At 35.7% G+C, this 18,753-nt stretch overlaps 1 protein-coding gene and 1 pseudogene across 1 annotated transcript; one reads left to right on the forward strand and one right to left on the reverse strand.

Moving 5' to 3' along the window:
• Nucleotides 1-7,361: 7,361 nt before the first annotated feature.
• On the reverse strand, nucleotides 7,362-9,079 carry LOC143557655 (scarecrow-like protein 6; annotated as a pseudogene).
• Nucleotides 9,080-15,523: 6,444 nt separating this feature from the next.
• Nucleotides 15,524-15,819, forward strand: LOC143557656 (uncharacterized). The gene is made up of 2 exons (XM_077046683.1): nucleotides 15,524-15,704; nucleotides 15,812-15,819. The coding sequence occupies exons 1-2, from the start codon at nucleotides 15,524-15,526 to the stop codon at nucleotides 15,817-15,819; spliced, it is 189 nt and encodes a 62-aa protein (XP_076902798.1).
• Nucleotides 15,820-18,753: the final 2,934 nt, after the last annotated feature.

Genomic DNA, 18,753 nt, shown 5'->3' on the forward strand with positions numbered 1-18,753 from the left:
TAGATTCCGAATAAGGTTCCCGCCATGAATGAGAAGTTTCGTAGAATTAAACCCATCTCAAGAAAATAAATTGAAGAGATCGTTTGGATTGGAAGTCAAATTGTTTGTTAATAAATAAATCAATTAAGAAGTTGTTGACTTTGACTTTTGTGTTTCTTGGACAGCAACCTAGATTGTAGTGGAAAATTTTTGAAGCTTCGGAAAGGAAAAAAAAATAGACAATTATAATTTTTTTTGTTCTTTAATTAAATTAGCTTTCTATTAATTTAAAATAAATCATTGATGTAGTAAACCTCAATTAAGCTTAGGGGTATGCTTTAACGCGTAGGGTGTTAAATACAAAGTGGATTAAAATGTTAATGGGCTTTAGAATTATTTACACAAGCATACAATGATAAAAGAATCAATTTTGCATTGAATAAAGAGAGGTAAAGGAGATTAAACAATTTTCCTAAGGTGAGGTGGAGTTAAATGGGGTAAAGAAAGTGATGTAGGGTCTATGTGAAGTTAAAAGAGCATGGATGTCTACTCCATGGATAGTTCGCAGCCCCTCAATGTCTCTCTTCCTTTTGTTCTACTCTCTCCACCAATGTCAATTGCCACCGCCTGATACATCCACCTCTGTCACCACCAGCCACATCACCGAATATAGATAGAGAGACAGGCGTAGAAGATGGTAGAAAGAAAGATATTGACTATGTGTTTTCATAGTTATGTAGGTGAATCAAGTGGTGGAGGAGATTGGGAGTGAGAGGGTGATTTGAAGAGAATTTTAAGTAAGAGTGAGATTTAGAGGTTGAAGAACGGGAAAAAAAGGTAACGTTATGTTTTAAAAATATTGAATATTTGAATCTCGATAACTTCAGTCAACCCATGTTATATTTGTCTCACATCATGTAGCATACAAACAAACTCAAGTAGTCAAGGTCGAGATATAAATCAAACCAAATGAGATCAACATCGCATAAGAAATTATAATGTCAACTCTATTAATAACTAATAATTAAAATTCTATAAAAGAATGTATAAGCATATGATTTCAACAATGTACTTTTTCAATATTTTGTAAATATGTTTTGTGAATTCGTTAATTATAGTTCCTTTTTTTGAATAGTAAATTAAAGGAGATATTATCATATTTGAACCACTTGACCAACTTTTACCTTTAATGTTGCCACTAAATGATTGTAAGATTTTGGAGGGTGGGCTTAGTCTTCTTGGTCACAAAAGCAGCACTTGACTAGCCCCACTTGTACACATAAAAAGGTGGCTACAACTTGATTTGGAGAGCGATGAAAGGTGGTGATATGTTTGACATTTAAATAGTTCAATGCTTTCATGTTATGAATCCAATATGTAAGATGTAAAACTTCGTAAGGTAATATTGTTTTGGGTATAATATTTAAAGATCATATATGAAAATTGTGTTGGGTCTAAAAATGGTGGATCATCCGGATTGGCATATGGGTATTGTAACGAGAAGAATAAGGATGTGTACAAGAGAGTGATAGTGGTGTAAGGAAATGAAAGAAGAGACTTGTAACCACTAACGAGAAGAAATAGTGCAAAAGTAGATTTGGTGGTCGAGATTGGGATACATTTAAGTTAACCCGACAACCCCTTTCCTTTACCATGAAGATGCAATCCAACAGTTGACTTACAAATCCTTTTAAAGCTTCAATTATATGATAAAGCACTCAGATTATACCAATTACAATTTAAGAAATGCTAACAAACTTATAAACGTAAGACAGCACAGAGAATACGAATAGAGACGAAAAGCATTGAGCTCTCTTTCATATGAGGTCTTGGTTTCAGCCTTCTCTGGCTTAAACTCAGACAAGTCCCCTCAATTCAATAAAACCTCAATAGATGTTAAGATTCATTTGAAACCGCAAATCTATAGTTTATGTTTATCTTTTTTGAAACGGCTAACTCACACACATTAATCATGCTCCTATCTTATGCAAAGAGACGTCGCTATGTACCAGTGTACCACCTTGATAATTTTATTTTGTTTATTTTTTTACCACCTTGATAATTGTATGTGTTTCTTTTTTACTTTTCAACTAATAATTCTTATTAAAATGAAAGCATGTCTAATGATTGTAGATAGCATGTAATTAAATATAGAGTTAGTCCAAATCTGCAACAATTATCAAGGTTGTTTGGCAAGGATTAATATAAAAGTTTGTTTACAACGACCACGATGTTTTTATTTTACTAATATAAAAATATGTACATAAATTATCACCCCATGTTTCCAACAGTTAATTAAAAAATTTAATTAAATTAAAGCCAAGTAAAACCATTTTTTATATTTATATAATAGTATGATAAATCCCTACTTTTGTCGTAAACTAATTAAACTTATTGTACTTTAGATTGTTTAAATCCAATTTAGTGTACATCATGACACGAAAAAAGAGCAATTGGGTATTTTATTATGTTGTTGATTCATGCAACGGTACAAGATGGTAACACACAATATACAAGTTCATGTGACATTTTTCTAACCTTTCCTTATTAAAGGTGCAACAACGTAGTAATATACCTTCACCATCTCACACCGAACATATTTTTGAGGTTATATTGAACGTATTACGTACTTCAACTTCACACAAGATTATAACTTTTCAGTTAAAATCTTTATCATAAGGACTGTATGATATTTTTCACTTGGTGTTCGTACAACATTTTCTAGATATCATACATGAATATCGTATAACTTATTTTATTTTTATTTTAAAGCTCATATAGCCAGTTAGGGATGTGCTAATTGTGAATCAAATGTGTTTATATATCATGTCGATCCCTTAATAAATTGGTTATTCCTCGATAGGCCTTTTTAACACGTTTATAGACATGTTAAATATTTTAAAGTTGAAACAAAATATATATAGAAAAGTATGTAAAAGTTGAAAAAAGCTGTGTATATGTAAAAGGGTATGTTGACTTTTAATAATCTCAGTTATCATCTTTTGGTTGCAGCCGGTCCTAATTAACGAATAGGCTGCTGAGGCTATCCACTATGGTGGGGGCATCGAAGCCCCTCCACTGTGCCACGTCATCATCACGTCAATGTCACAGGACTTCGAAGCCCGCCCCGCTATGGTTTAAAGCCTCTTGGGCATCCCTATATATATATACATATATATATAATGAAAACCTACTTGAGTTGTGAAAACCCTATGTAACATTGTTTTTTTTTCTGTTGCATGTAATATATGTTGTTACATTTAATACAAAACATCGAAAACATAAAAAAAATTGTTTTGCTATTTTTTTTACATTTTTTTACTAATGTTTATTTATGTTTTCATGAGAGTGAGTGTAAATTAACTTTAACATTTTTTATTAACTTTAATTGTTGACCATAAGATTTAATCTTTAATTAAAAACATATGGTTGAGAATGGGTTTCTAAAGTTTTCACAACTCAAGTGGGTCTTTGTTCTAACCTAACCCATATATATATATATGCATGTGTGTGAGAGATGGAGAAAGAGGGGCTCCACCCCACCCTCCTCCGCGGTGACCGTCCAGAAGAAGCCTAGGCCTCCGGCGGTGTTCCCCCCTCCTTCGGCGCCCTTTCCCCCCTCCTTCGGCGCCTATAGCGTGTAGTCTGACGGCCTCATCTTTTAACGTATTTGTTTCCAATGGTCTGCGACTAAGAGAATTCTAACACTGTTACTTGCAGTCGCCGGAAAAACGCTTTTAGCTTGAAAAATCACATTTTTGCCGAAAAACACCACTTGAACACCATTTGAGCATCGCCACCACCAACCAACTACCACCACTTGAACATTACCAACCGATGGTTCTGGGTTTCTGGCGACCTTAATAATTATTACTTGGTCTTCTATTAGAAAAATGTTCCTAAAGGTCCCATTCAAGATTACAAAGATGTTTGGACAAAAATGTTTGAGTTTTCTAGAAAAATAGATGTGAGTTTTTCAGCCAAAGGCGCTTTTCCGACAACCTACAACTAACGGAAGTAGGCATGTTCAAAACGGTTTGGGACTAGGAACCGGAACCGGAACCGGTTCCTAACCGGTTCCTATATTCAAAACCCCCTTTTAAACCGGTTCCAGGCTCGAACCGGTTAGGGAACCGAACCGGTTCTCCCACCCTCGGACCCCTAACCTATCTAACCGGTTCTTACCGGTTCCTAAACCGGTTCCTGTACCGTAACCGGTTCCAACTGGTTACAGTGTTAAAATTTTTTTTTTTTTCGTTTTTCGTTTTCGATTTGGATTCTAAACTACGATTCGTATTTGTATAGCATGAAAAATAAACAAAACAATTAACATAAAATTCATTTTATTTACTTTAAGAAGTTCAAAAAAAAAATGTTACATGTTTTAAAATCTTCAAAAACAAACTAACAAAACATTAAACTTATAAATATAAAGTTGTGACATATTATTTCTAGAAAAGCCTTCTTGTTCGTCGTAATTATTGAGCGGCGACTTCTTCCTCGGAATTACTTGTAGAAATGCCTTCTTGTTCGTCGTGCACTCGAACATCAAGTGGTGTTTCATCTTCGAGAGTGGTTACGTGTTGAATACGATCGATTGAGTCCAAGTGATCCTTTAAGCAAATGCACATCTCCACCGACTCCGAATTTAGTCATGTTCTTCTCATCGATATTACCCTGCCACTAAGAGAAAACGCGGATTCCGAAGCTACCGTAGAAGCTTGGACGATTAGTAAATCACGGGCCATGGTGGCAAGAATCGGAAACTCGGTTTCCTTTACCTTCCACCAAGCCAAAACATCAAAAGTGCCATATTCCTCTTCGGATAAACCGGTAGATTAATCATTTGCACTATACCTTCCTAGTTCGCTTGAAGGGGTGTTACCCCTTTGTTTTTTAGCCGTTACGTTGCGAACGGTGTTCATAAGGCTAATCATGGGATCTCGTACTCTAGTAGCACTTGAACTTGATGAAGACCCCCCCCCCCCCCGGCATAGGCATGCGTATGTTTGACCCATATTTATTTAAATAAAAGTCATACATAAATTTAAAATTCAAGTTAAAATCATTTTTTGCCTCTGTTGAAAAGTTTGGGTCAACTTCATGCATATCTAAGGCTGAAAAAATTTCGTCTATCACACATTCAACCTTCGTAACATTTAACATTGGGTTTAAAGCGGCGGCGCAAGTAAAAACCGGTGGCAATTCAAGAAAGTATTTTTTTAATTTAAACTTCATTGGTAATATGATATTTGAAAACATTGGACTTTTATTTTCAAATTCTTTAAGATTGTTAACGATTAAAAATAACTCCGAAAGAACCAAGGGACTTGTCGGATAATACGCTCCCGATAGTTTCGTAATTGATGTTTTAAAAACTTCAAGAAAAGTCGATAAGTCATTGATAATTTCGCATTTCTCATTTGAAAAGGGGATTGCCAAATCATTCTCGGCAAGACTAGAATGAAACATTTGTAAAGTTTCTCTTTGTTTCAAAGCACTTTGAACCATTATGCAAGTGGAATTCCATCGATGAGGTACATCCCAATTAGCTCCCAAAGCTTTTCTTCCCGTATCTTTACAAAATTTTCTATATTCCATTTGTCTTTTTTTACTTTTCTTAAAAACTTCATGTATCATTAGTCTAAAATCGTTTATAACCGATGTAACCTCATCCGAAGCAAGTCCGTCTTGCACGATTAAATTAATGATATGTGCAACACACCTTGAGTGAAAAAATACACCATTGCAAATCGGCGTATATTTTAATTTTAATTTATCAACCGCCGATGTATTATTCGACGCGTTATCAAATGCCATTGAAAATATTTTATTTTATAGTTTATAAGTTTTTATATCATAATCTAAAATTTCAAACAAACTCAAAGAGTTCGAAAGCAATGGTGCGTTTCATCATTTCCCACGATGACGGGTTGACCCAATGAGCGGTGACACAAAGATAAGATTCGGGTAGACCATGTGGAGCCGACCAAACATCACTAGTTAAGTTTATTCCCGTATTTATATTTTCAAAATATGCAATTAGTACCTCTTTGGCCTTCTTCCACAATTTTAAACAATAACGTTTAAGAGTATGACGACTTACGTGAGTGTATTGTGGTTGAAGCGTATCTCGAATCATGGCGGTTAAGCGAGGGTTGTCGAAGTGGCTAAACGGCAAAGCTTCTTGAATCACAAACTTCGCCATACGATCTTGAACTCGATCAATTTGGTATGTAAATATTCCGCCTTCACTATCCATTTGCGTTTGTTGCGAATCGACGTTCTTTTTCAACGCCTTGCAATACGGTTTTTCGATGTGTTTCTTCAAATTTGAATTCGAAAGTGGTTTAAATAAATCCCACAAAACTTGCACCGAGCCTTCAATGAATGGTCACTCAATTCAACCAAATCCCAATTGCACCAAATCTCTTGATTACGATTATGAGGTACAATACGAACGAAACTTGGTTCGGCGTTGGAACCTTGACCAACCGATGATTGTGAGGCGGCCATAACAACAAATATGAATATAGAAGAAGAGAAAACAAGAGCTTAGAGAACTCAAAACGTTGTAATAGCGTTTTTTTGTATTTTTTTGCGTTCGGGTTTGCGTTTTGAGTGTTGTGATGAACCCATGACACCAAATACCTATTTATACTAGTAGTGGGGTGCTTGGTGGAGCCAAAAAAACGGCTATTTTTGACCCCAACGGTCAAAAAACGGCCAAAAAAACGATTTTCGACGGCTATATTCGATCCAACGGCTAGAACCGGTTAGGAACCGGTTCCGGATGGTTCGGTTCTGGTTCGGTTCCGGTTCCTACCCGCCCCCACTCAGAAATGCAAGAACCGGTCACGGATCATCGGGTTGAATCAGATAGGGTCCGGTTCCTACAAAAATCGGGTAGGAATCGGTTCGGGTCCAGGAACCGGTTTCGTTGATCTTCCCTAAACAGAAGTAGTTTTCTCTCAGTCGCGGGCCATTTGAAACAAATACATTAAAAGTAGGACCATCAACAACCAATTCGTTAGTTGAAACCGACAACGATAAAAAAGATATAGTCGATACACCTATAAAAAAACATTATATTACAACCACCAGCCCCTTTGACTTTGTACCTTATAAAATGTTACTCATTTGGATGAATGGATTTCCCATATCATATTCAGGTGAGTCATTATACGTTGACTCATTATATTACAACTTTTTTATTAACTTCTTGTTAATTGTTAATAAACAGTCAAGAATAGATAGATATATGATCAGTCACAATAAACCAAAGTTTACAAATTCAAACAGCCAAGCAAAGCAAAGGACATTACTTCAAACATTTATTCTACAGGTTCATGATATATAGACTTCAAACTTCATCTTCATATTCAACACTTCCAAGCTGAAACCGTCATCAGGTCGCGATCCTGCCAGCAAAGAACAAGCGCTTTCTGCCTCTTTTCAACGCGAAACCCCTGAACCCGCATCCTCTTCAGCACACATTCGGCTTGCGTTTCAGCAAAGTTACTAAACTTGACACACGAGTACCCTCCGGCTGCAAACAGCGACCTCCAATGAGGCATTGGCTCTGGAAACTGAAGCTTACCCGACACCATCTGTTCAATTTGAGACCGGAAAAGATAACATTCGATCTTGTTTAACGCATCCGAAACTTCATTAGCAGGGTCAATGGAGTCGAACAAAACTTCATAGTACTGAAGACCCTGAAGAAGGTAACCGGGAAGGGTAAATCCGTCCTTTCACACCCCCGATCAACCGACACCACTATTCTCGGTCTGAGTTGCTTCACGAAATGGAGAATTGATGGAATTGACGATAACCGAGTGGAAACCGACCAAATCGGGAAATGCACCACGATAGTTTCGGTTTCGGAAACCGTAAACCATCGCGGATCGAATGAATCAAAGTTCACAACTTCAAGCTTGAAAGATTGCGCGAGTTGTGATAAGTTTTCATGCATGAGCCCGAGTTCTAACGGGTGGTGCGTCGAAGGTGAAGCGAATGCGGTAATCTTTAGTGAGCAACCATTGTTTTTTAATGGAAGTTCTTGAATAAACGACGCCCATTGCGCACCGAACGCGATATCAAAATCGATAATGTGAATGTCGGTAACGTCTCCAAGAGCTTCAAGAAGTGTTTGATTTGAAGTGAAGTTGATAAACTGAATAATTGGGGAAACTTCTGAAAACATTTTATAAGCTCCCATCTTGAACATACCATTAACGGGTGTGGTTATTCGGTTCGGGTTAAGGTTTGATTGTGTTTGCATTTGCATTGCTTCTTTGAAATAAAAAGCTGCCCGCTGGAACGGTTTGTTCAGAGTCGGGCCCAAAGTGAAGTGGTGATTGAGCCGCGCCAATATCCCTTGCGCGTGTGAGCGGTTTCCTGCGAGCATTAGCTCGGCCGCTGCAAACAGGTGTTCACAGATAAGCTGCTGGTGGTGTGGTGGCGGTGGCGGTGGGTCGATGTGTGGTAGTTCTAGTTCTTGTTTTATTACCGCCACCGGAGATGGTTCAAGCGGTAATTCGTGATCTTGATTCAAAATCGAAACTTTTCGAAAACCCGGGTTCAAAATCGAATCTTTGCGAAAACCCAAAGCTTTCGGGAGGTTGTGGTGGTGGAATTGCGCCGGAGGCGGCGGCGGTAGCAGTGGAAATTTGTTTTGGAGGTTAAATTTTACAGCCGGAGGAGCTTCAAACGCTGCGGCGAGGCTGGGAGGTGCATTTTGGTCAATTTGCAAAAGCTGTTGTAAGCTTAAAGATGCATCTGCATCATCAAAGTGGCCGGAGATCCACCGGAAACTTTCCCAGTCTTCCACTCCACCACCAAATCTCGGCTGTTGGAGTTCAAATTCCGCCGGAATTGGTTGTAATTCCGGCCACTCATTAACAGTTAGCATTGGTGGGGTGGTGTTACTGCCGCCGCCGCCGCCCACGGAGGAGGAGGGGGTGGAGGTGGAGGTGGAAGGACTGGGGCTCCGGCGAGTGTCAAGAACTGATATGGGTTCATTATTATTATTACTCACTTCTTTCCAGTTATTATTTGAGTCTAAAGAAGATTGAAAGCCTGCAACTATGCCTCTCATCTGTTCATCATGAATCAAATATATTCAAACCCTATGGAGATTTCAAAACAATTAACAAAATAATTACACTTTTTTATTTAAAAACAAAAAAAAATGATTTATTTTTATATAAAATTTAGCTTCTTGTTTTAACAGACACAAGTTCACAAATATCTTGTTTTTTTTTCCTATCAAATAAATTCAAACCCTGTAAAGATTTCAAAACAATTAACAAAATAATTAGACTTTTTATTTAAAAACAAAAAAAAAATGATTTTTTTATATAAAATTTTGCTTCTTGTTTAAACAGACACAAGTTTACAAAAATCTTGTTTTTTTTTCTGTCCAAAAATGAAAAAGTTGATGGGGGTTTTCAAGATTTGGAGCTTTTAGATGGGTTTTAATTTCAATAAAAATAAAAATAAAAAATATAAGAAAACAACAGCAATATATGAACAAGAACAGCTTTCAAGAAATCTTGATTACTTTTAGGGCAAAAATGTTTTATTAGGTTTGTAGATTTTGTGGTTTCAGATGTGTTCAAAATGTGTTCAGTTTATTTAAAGTAAACCAACAAAAATAAGAATTTAACAAGTGCAAGAGTAATGAAAAAAACTTACAAGATTCTTGATTATTTTAACTCTAAAAATGATATAATTTTGTGGGGTTTAGAGATTTGAAGCTTTGAGATTAGCTCAATAAATAAGCAAGAAACAAAGCCCATCAAACCCAAAAAAAAATAATAATAAAATAAAAAGGAAACCAAGAACAAATTTCAAGAAATCTTGTCTTTTTAGCCAAAAGATGAAAGTTTTTTTCTATGTTTTGATGTTTGCTTCAGATTTGAAGTCATGAAAGTGTTAAATATATGACCAAATTAGTGACACGCACCTTTTATCTTCATGTCACTATTTGAGCTCCATCTTTCTGCTTCAAGATAAAAATCTCTACTGTGTGTTTCTGTCTCTAGAAATTGAAAGTGTAGGTGTGGTGGTCTTGGCCTTTCACTTGGTCACTGCTTCTATCCTGTTGTAGGTGTCCCCTATGGTGTCCCTTCTTGTTTTCTGCCAATGGATATCCTGTGTACATCGTTAAAATAAAAAGTACTACTAAATTACACTTCTTTTTCTTCACTCACAGGACCGAAAATGACATGGTAAAAATTAAGAAAATGTTTGTTTTTTCTTTTGTTTTATAAATAACATAATAGCATCACCATTTTCAAACGTCCATTGCACGTCACGTCAGCTGGCTGACCTAGAAATTTTTGTTCACAAGGACGGAAAGTTTTAAAGATCGTTTGTTTATCGTTAAAAATAACTCTTTTGGGTTCTGGGCGAGGTCTTATGAAAAAGGGATAATCAGACTAAATTTAATAATAATAAATAAAAGTACGTCAAACGTAATTAAAAATATACAATGAAAATCTTAAATACCTAAAGTTATTCTCTACGAGTTTTCATTATTTTTTAAAACTAACTGGTCAAGTGACAAGTTTTTGGAGGTATTTCATGCCTAATGTCTTAAACCAGTGGTTGTTGATCGGAACTCTAGCCGAATTTGGGCTAAATGATGTCCAGCGATGGAGATCGCCTTTTGCAGCTCTGTGTGTGCCGCTTCTTTCGATCGTTCTTTCCTTTTTTTAGTAAAGTATAAAATCTTGGGCCAAGGCTTAACACTTAGATTAGAGCTGTCCAAACCGCTCGACGCTCGAACTCACTTGCTGCTCGCTCGAAAAATGCTCGCATCGTTTTTTCGCTCGATTGTAAACGAGCCGCTCTGCTTGGTTCGGTTTGTAAACGAGCCAAGCAACGAGCAAAGGTCTGCTCGGTTCGGCTTGAATATTTTTAAATTATTTTATATATAATTATATATGAACAAATATATAAATATATAGACAACACACATAAAATATAAGTATACAATTTTTAAACCCTTTTAAATTTTTCATATTCCGTCAATTTTATAATTTTATTAGCTCGATTCAAGTTTTCAAAATACTAAAAGTTTGTTTACATGTTCATTATATCTCACTTCAAACTTCTTTCTCCTAAAAATTTACAACTTATTATACGTTTATCTAAAAACTATTAATTTGTTTACAAAATATATTATTTACAGCTTTCAAACTTGTTTCTTATGAAATCTTTAAAGTGAAAAAGAAATAAAAAATGCTCGAAATCGCTCGATGTTCGATTGAAAAATGCTCAGTTTGATTTTGGCTCGTTTCGTTTTTCGCTCGGTTTGAATTTCAGCCGTTCGGTTTGGTTCGGTTGTAAACGAGCCAAGCAACGAGCAAGCCTTCGCTCGGTTCGGTTCGGCTCATAAACAACCGTAACTTAGATATTGTTTTGACATTGGGCCTAAGAATTAGCTCCATACAGTGTTAACATTTAGGCATTAACCATTGAACCCACGAGTTCATCATCATCGTACTCAGTAAATCCCACCGATAGCAAAACTATGGTAGGGTATGAGGAGGGTAAGATGTAGACAGCGTTACCTTTACCCCGAAGGAATAGAGATGCTGCTTCCGGTGAGACCCCGGCTCGATAGTAGTTTTGCATCAAGTCTTGGACATAAAGCATATAACACTCAACCACCGGGGCATCGGCCGATTGGTGTGTGTACCCTTGTCTTTCAGCTATCAGCGCCACCACATGATGCCTGATTAACCTTCCGCCACTTTTAACGTTATTTTCACGAGATTAGTAAAATAACGTCAAAATTAGTGCAATTTAGAAATTGAACCCACGAGTTAACATTTAGAAATTGGACTAATCCTAATCAGAAAATTAAATAAAGAATTTAGTTACACAAAACAAATAACTATTAATTATTTATATTTTGATCTTTATATAATTAACACTTAATTTTTTTAATAAATGAAATATAATATTGCACATTAAAACTTATCAATCCCAACACTTAATTAAGCATTCAAAACCATATGGATCGGTAACTAAATAACACTTAATTATTCATTGTTATGATCCATTAATAAATGAAATGATTAAATAACTTCTTATTCAATATTATTGTTCATTCAAAGCATTTTTACTTTTATTAATTTCAAAACTAATAATCACCGACTGGACTTGCTTATTCTCAATAATCGTCACCACTCTTTATGTTTCGTGTAAGATCGTTTCTATTGAACAATCCATAAATGTGCTGTTTCTATCGGTGTAAGTGTGTAACCATTTATCTTACTTCTATGACAGTGTCGTTAAAATATCGTTACTTGGGCACACTGTTCCAACAAATAGTTCTAATTTAATTTTTAAAAAATATTGTTTTTTATATACCTTGGGGCCCGGTTTAGTTTTGCTGTTTTAATTAATTGAAAGTGTATAAGACTGTGCGTAGTCGAGATGTTGCGGGCTTCGTTTAGGGCCAAAACACCAAAGAACACCACCCTGGTGCGTTTTGGCTAGAGTTTTGGTTGCGAACGTTGTGTAGATAATGTTGTAGGGGGGAGGGTTTAGCCAATCAAAGTTTTTTATTCATAATAAAGAATTAAAAAAATAATAATTGTGTAATGATTGCCGCATAGTTTTGACCAATGTTTGACCGGCCGAGCCGGGATTCGGTCCCTTGACCGGTCCGGTTCATGCAGTTCACTCGTTTCTTAAAAGAACCGGCTCACCAGTCCGATCGGAATACCGGTTACTCTATGGGAAAAAAATATTCTTTTATTTTAACATTTTTTAAACCGGGGAACCGGTTGCTTGTCTGGTTCGCTATCCGATCCGGTTATGAAAACATTGGTTTTGACTATGCTACTTTTTTGCAAAACTCTACAAAGCTGACCAGACGCCATGTGGCGTCAAACGTGCAAGGGTAACAAGTTTTGACTACACATGGTTTAATAGATTAGGATAAAGTGGTCATTTAACGTACGTATTCATAAATTTTAACACCGGTTAATTTAAAGGATGCAATGTGTTACGAGCCCATCACTTTAAATACGTTCAGTGTTTTTAATAACACTAACGACCCAACATGAAACTGGTTATATACTTAAATTATGAAATCTAGATCAACGACAATAATATTTAACTTACTATATTAAATAAATGTTTGTGAGTGTGATTGGTCCATCACACTCATCCAATGGTGCTCGGATTTTCGAACGTCCACCGACAAATGTCCAATAGGATGCTTCATCCGGGTGGCATTTGGATTGTATAACAATGGACACGAAGCTTATACGAGAGTTAGCAATGTTATATTTGAATCATATAAACAGAAGACTCATGAGTAGTGAAAGTAACCGAATTCTATCATCTAAGATTCTAGCTAGGGCACGGATTTCATTATTTCAACGTGAATAATAACCATTCCCCAACTTTAGCATCTTTCATGTAATCTGCTTTGATGAGGCAAACACACAAATTGTTGATTGCTTGAAAATATAAGCATTGGCCATGTCCTTACTTAAGCTAAGTAGTTATCAATTTCGAATTTTGAAGATTTTCCGAAGCCGGTGAATTAAAAGAACCACGATCTATTGTTTTATACTTTTATGTATCAAGTAATATATCAATTTCCCTATTTAAATTTTATATACCTACATGAACAATTACGTCTCCTATGTTTTATTTATTTAATAGGTTTTATCCCCCGTATTACGGTGTGCTTTTATTTTTCGTTTCTAATATTTATATATTTTTTAGATTTTAATTTTTTTATTGTAAAAAAGTTAATAATATACTTAGGGTTTGATGATGAAATGTTTCACAAGTAAATGAAATGTTATAACCCGTTTAAAACTTATCTTCGTTTGGTGAGACTCGTGACCCCGCTTATTCTTTTACTATAGAACTGTTTCTTAATTATAAATAATATATTTAAAAAAATAGATATTAATTTTTCGTATATCCCTATTTTATAGGATTTTCATATCAAATATTTGGTGAGATAAATTTTTAATATAATGAGATGTTATAACCCGTTTAAGGGTTATCTAGATTTGGTGAGACCTATACCTGCAAATTTAGGTCAAATGCATGATAAACCTTCATTTAGATATAAAGCAATCTGGTAGCTTAAGAGAATGAAGGAGCAACTAAAGAGATTTTAAATGTTTTGTTTATATATGTTTAAGATTATGTTATGCATGCTATGTAGTATGTATCATGTGGTTGAAAATAAGTTTAAACTTTAAATAACCAGAATCTTGAAAAGATGATGAGTGTGTGTGTCACAATAGAATACATAGTTGACGGTGACATTAACCAACCAAAATACAACATCCTTAAACAAGTATTTGGTTTATGTGTGTGAGATTTACTGTCATGAAATTTGTGGCACGAAAGATTCGACTGGTCACTTCATTCTCTATTGAATCATTACAAAAATCGCCATCTTTCGTCGGTGAGGAGATATGTCGTTGCATATTTATCCCTTAGGAACAAAAGTTCTTTGCTCCCGTATAACATCTATGTTTCTGTTTGATAGTTATTTATTTACCTAAAGATTTGTAAAATGAAAAAATATTTTAAGATTTTATAAACAAATAGAAAGAAAAGAAAATATGGAAAAAGTTGAATGCCATAAGTAGTAACATTGAAGGACAAAGCTCTATTGGATTCAGAATATTTAAGATCAATTGATGTTGATTACAATATTTAAGATCGATTACAATATTTAAGATCGGCAAAGATTACTTCTAATACAACTCCATTTTAATAAAACTTATACTAGAATGTAAAAAAATAAAAATAAATAATAGATAATAAAAAAAAATCATTTACAACCCATCTATTTGGTTATTTTTTAAAGGAATATTGGTTTTTAATAATCTAAACTTTGACCTTTTGGTTGACAATAATCTAAACTTAAGAAATTTCATATGTTAATCCCAACTTCACCACATTGACCTCCACCAAGCATTTTTCTAACGAAAACTAACCCAGTTAGTTTCTGGGCAAAATATGCCATTTCCCCAAATTGATGGGGTAAAAAAACTTCTGCTTATTAGAACCGAGGTTTATTTTTCTTCTCTTACTATAGGTGCAAACGAGCCAAGCCCGAGCTCAACTAGACTCGTTTAACTAGGCTCATCTTTTTCATTAAACCTTTTCATCTCATCATGAAAATGGATATTTTAAAAAGATCATTAAACTTGAGTCGTTTAACTTACACAGAGCTAGATCTAAATGCGAAGTTGAAATTGGAGTGTCATTTGACTCATTTTTGAAATCTCTCTTTGTTTTCTTTAAAAACAAAACATCAAAGGACCAAAAGGTGTATATTTGCAGAGCATAGGGGTAAATTCGTCATTTCATTGACTTGTGCATCACGATGAGCAATCCAGCATCACAATCACCAACCAATCGATGAACTTGCGGAATAAGCCATGATGAATATATATAATAAACCCGCATAATAATATTAAATTTTACCTCAAATCAATTTCAATTTTGGTAAGTGATTTGGATTGTCGATACGAAATAAGGTATGGGTATAATCAGAAGTAGCTTTTCGTTCTTGTTGGGTGCAGCTTGTGGGGTCTTCGTTGCTCAGAACTACGACGTTCCCAACATCAACACTCTTTACAAGACGGGTGTCGCCATGGCAAAGCAATATGAACAGAATTATCGCAAACCCAAGACGACCAAGGATGATGATGATCGGAGTGGTATATTATAAGAATATATGATGATTAAGGTTTCAATTTGTTTCAGGTTTTAATTACTAGTTACTTGAACTCGTGTTCTGTTTATGCTTAATGTTGATTTGAATCAGGGTTTTGATTGTTTGTTTGGGTTTTATTAATTGTTAGATGTGATTCTTCTTTATGTCAAGTTCAACACCAGATTATAAACCATCAAGTCTATTTTTATACTGTTGAGTAGAGGTGCACAAAACCCGTTTTTGGGCCAAATCGGATCGACTTTATAGCCAATTCGGTTCAAGTCAACGAAAGAAACTAGATTGCGCAAACTAGGGGTGCGAATGAGCCGAGCTGCTCGCGAGCTACTCGAGATAGGCTCGTTAAAAAGCTCGATCGAGCCGAGCTTAATCTAGCCCGAGCCCTAGCTTGAGCCTCAAAATAAGCTCATTTAATAAACGAGCCCGAGCTTGAGCCTCAAAATAAGCTCGTTTAATGAACGAGCCCGAGCCGGCTCACGAGCCTAAACGAGCCTGCCATTTATATATATATTTTTAAATATATATTTAATAATTATTAATTAATATATATAATGTTATGAAAAAATAAATAAAAATAACTAAATAATCTATATTATTTTATACATAAATTATAATAGAAAAAAAATATAAAATTAATTGTAATTATATAAAAAAAATTAATGATCAATAGTAAACAAGCTGAGCTTGAGCTTCAAAATCCACTCACGAGCCGAGCTCGAGTTTTGAAAATAAAGCTCGAAACGAGCCGAGCTCAAGCTAGAGCTCAATGTATGTTAAACGAGCCGAGCTCAAGCCTGGTCGAGCTCGAGCTCGGCTCGGCTCGTTTGCACCCCTAGCGCAAACTAAAGGAACATCATACCGAATCGGAACGGATTGGAACAGAGTTCAACATATTATATAATATGTGATTCTCCCAACTCGGTTTCAAACGGGTTTGGGTTGAAAGCTAAACTTGATATAAATTATAAAACTAACCATATATCCATATAAATGTTTTTGTTTTCCGTGTGAACCATATTTGAGTCTGATAATGTATTTTGTTTTCAAACATTTACAAGTGGTTTGGACCATAAGTGGGTCAAAACATGAAACCCGGCAAGTATTATTGTTAGTGGTATATAAATAAACCATATAAGTTTGAGATATACTTAAAACCATTGTAAGTTCTTAAACTGTCTCCAAATCGGCCGCCTGGTCGGACTTGGCATGACAAGTTGCCCCCGCATGTAGCTAAGGGCACGCAGGTGGATGAGAGACATTGTTATTGTGAGAGGAAGAGGTCGGTCATGGCCTTGGCGCACGTTGTAGAGGAGGTGGAGAACTGATGGGCAGGCAGGATGAGGGCGGGCTCTCACCTGTTGGAGACAGTCTAAGTAGTATGATACATTTGATAATCCGTGTGTTGCATTTCGAAAACAAAGCAAGTTTTAATTATAACTCAAAAAGTTTTTTTTTTTTTTGGGGGGGGGGGGGGGGGGGGGGAGGGGAGGGCCGATTGAGTGGGATACCAGGAAATATTATGATTTATGTTTAGCCAGAATGGGTTCTTACTGAAATGGGCACCAACCAAAACGGACCTTTTTATAATGCCGACTTGATTCAAATTAGAACAGTTTTGATAAATGACTAGTAAAAAAGTACACGCAAAACAATCATAACGGTTACTTTTTTAAATTTTATAAGAACCACGGAACAAATATCTGTCAATGACTGATTCTTCGTGAAATGTGAAGATTCGTTGTGATTGACAGGTGAAAAAAATATGCAATTCGTGATGGTCGTCTGGGATAAAGAACATATTCGATGTTTTACTAGCATCGGTGCAAAAAGAAGCGAAGGTAAACTGACAAGCGACCAGATTGGTTTTGTTTAGGTAGTGCTAGATAAATGGTTTGGTTGGGATGAATATGCATCATGTTTTGCACAATTTTGGTTCACAATGATCACAAACCCTAAATTTGTTTTTATCTAATCAAATTCTATCGTTTTTTCTTGTCCCGCATTGCTAGTGAGGTTAGCTGTTATACACGTCTCAAGCCAAGCGGGGTGGTGATTTGGGCAAGATGCGTCAAGCGGGTACATCTCACCACACATCGCACTACCGTGGCTTCCCAACTTTTAGGTAACGGTACTCTACAAGAGACCTCATATTTCTATTTACATTTTAAAACTGGGTAAATAAAATAATATAAATTATTATTTTTCTCTGAGGCCAGGTGTGTGCGTCGGATATCCAGCTTGGCTTGAAGGTTTCCGGTCATACTGAAGGATGGCTTCATCATCCTCGGGCGATATCGAGACATTTTTTATATTACGAGTGTAGCTAGTAGGGGTGTTCACAGGATTGGATAACGGATTATTCGGTTTATTCGGTTCGGGTTATTCGGATTTGAAAACTTTAAGACCCTATCCGAAATCCTATCGATCCGAATTAGGAATATTCATATCCGATCCGAATCTATCCGAATTCAATTCGGATCAGATTCGGATAATATCCAAATAATCCGAAATTATCCGAATGATCCGAAATAAACCTTAAAAAATTTTCTAATATTTTGTTCCTAACATTTAATAGTTTAGAATCACAATAAATATGCAAACCGGAAAATACGAATCTCTTGAACACAAATTTAAAGTTCAAACTTCAAATAATAGTCTAATAAATATACCAAACCGGAAAATACCAGTAAAAACATGTTTTTTATTCGGATCAAACAGATATCCGAAAAATCCGAATTTTTTAAAATTCCATATCTGAATCCGAATTAGTTATTTGGATATTCAGATTGATCCGATCCGAATATCCGAATAAGAATTCGTATCGGTGTATTTCGGTTTTGGTTTTTTTCGGATTTCTTGAACACCCCTGGTAGTTGGAATCCAAATTTTAGACGTTGACAATCCGCTTAAGAGAACAAGAAAAGCCCATTTAAACATAGATGTTCAAACTGCACATGATCATCGTGGGTGACTACGTACTCTTGCCGAGAATGCCATATGGGTGACTGGTTCAGTGGCATATTCGTGAATTTTTT

This window comes from Bidens hawaiensis, unplaced genomic scaffold, assembly GCF_021521415.1.
Source record: "Bidens hawaiensis isolate Kalapana, Puna unplaced genomic scaffold, B.hawaiensis_p1.1 tig00019079_1, whole genome shotgun sequence".
In the NCBI taxonomy this organism is placed as follows: domain Eukaryota; kingdom Viridiplantae; phylum Streptophyta; class Magnoliopsida; order Asterales; family Asteraceae; genus Bidens; species Bidens hawaiensis.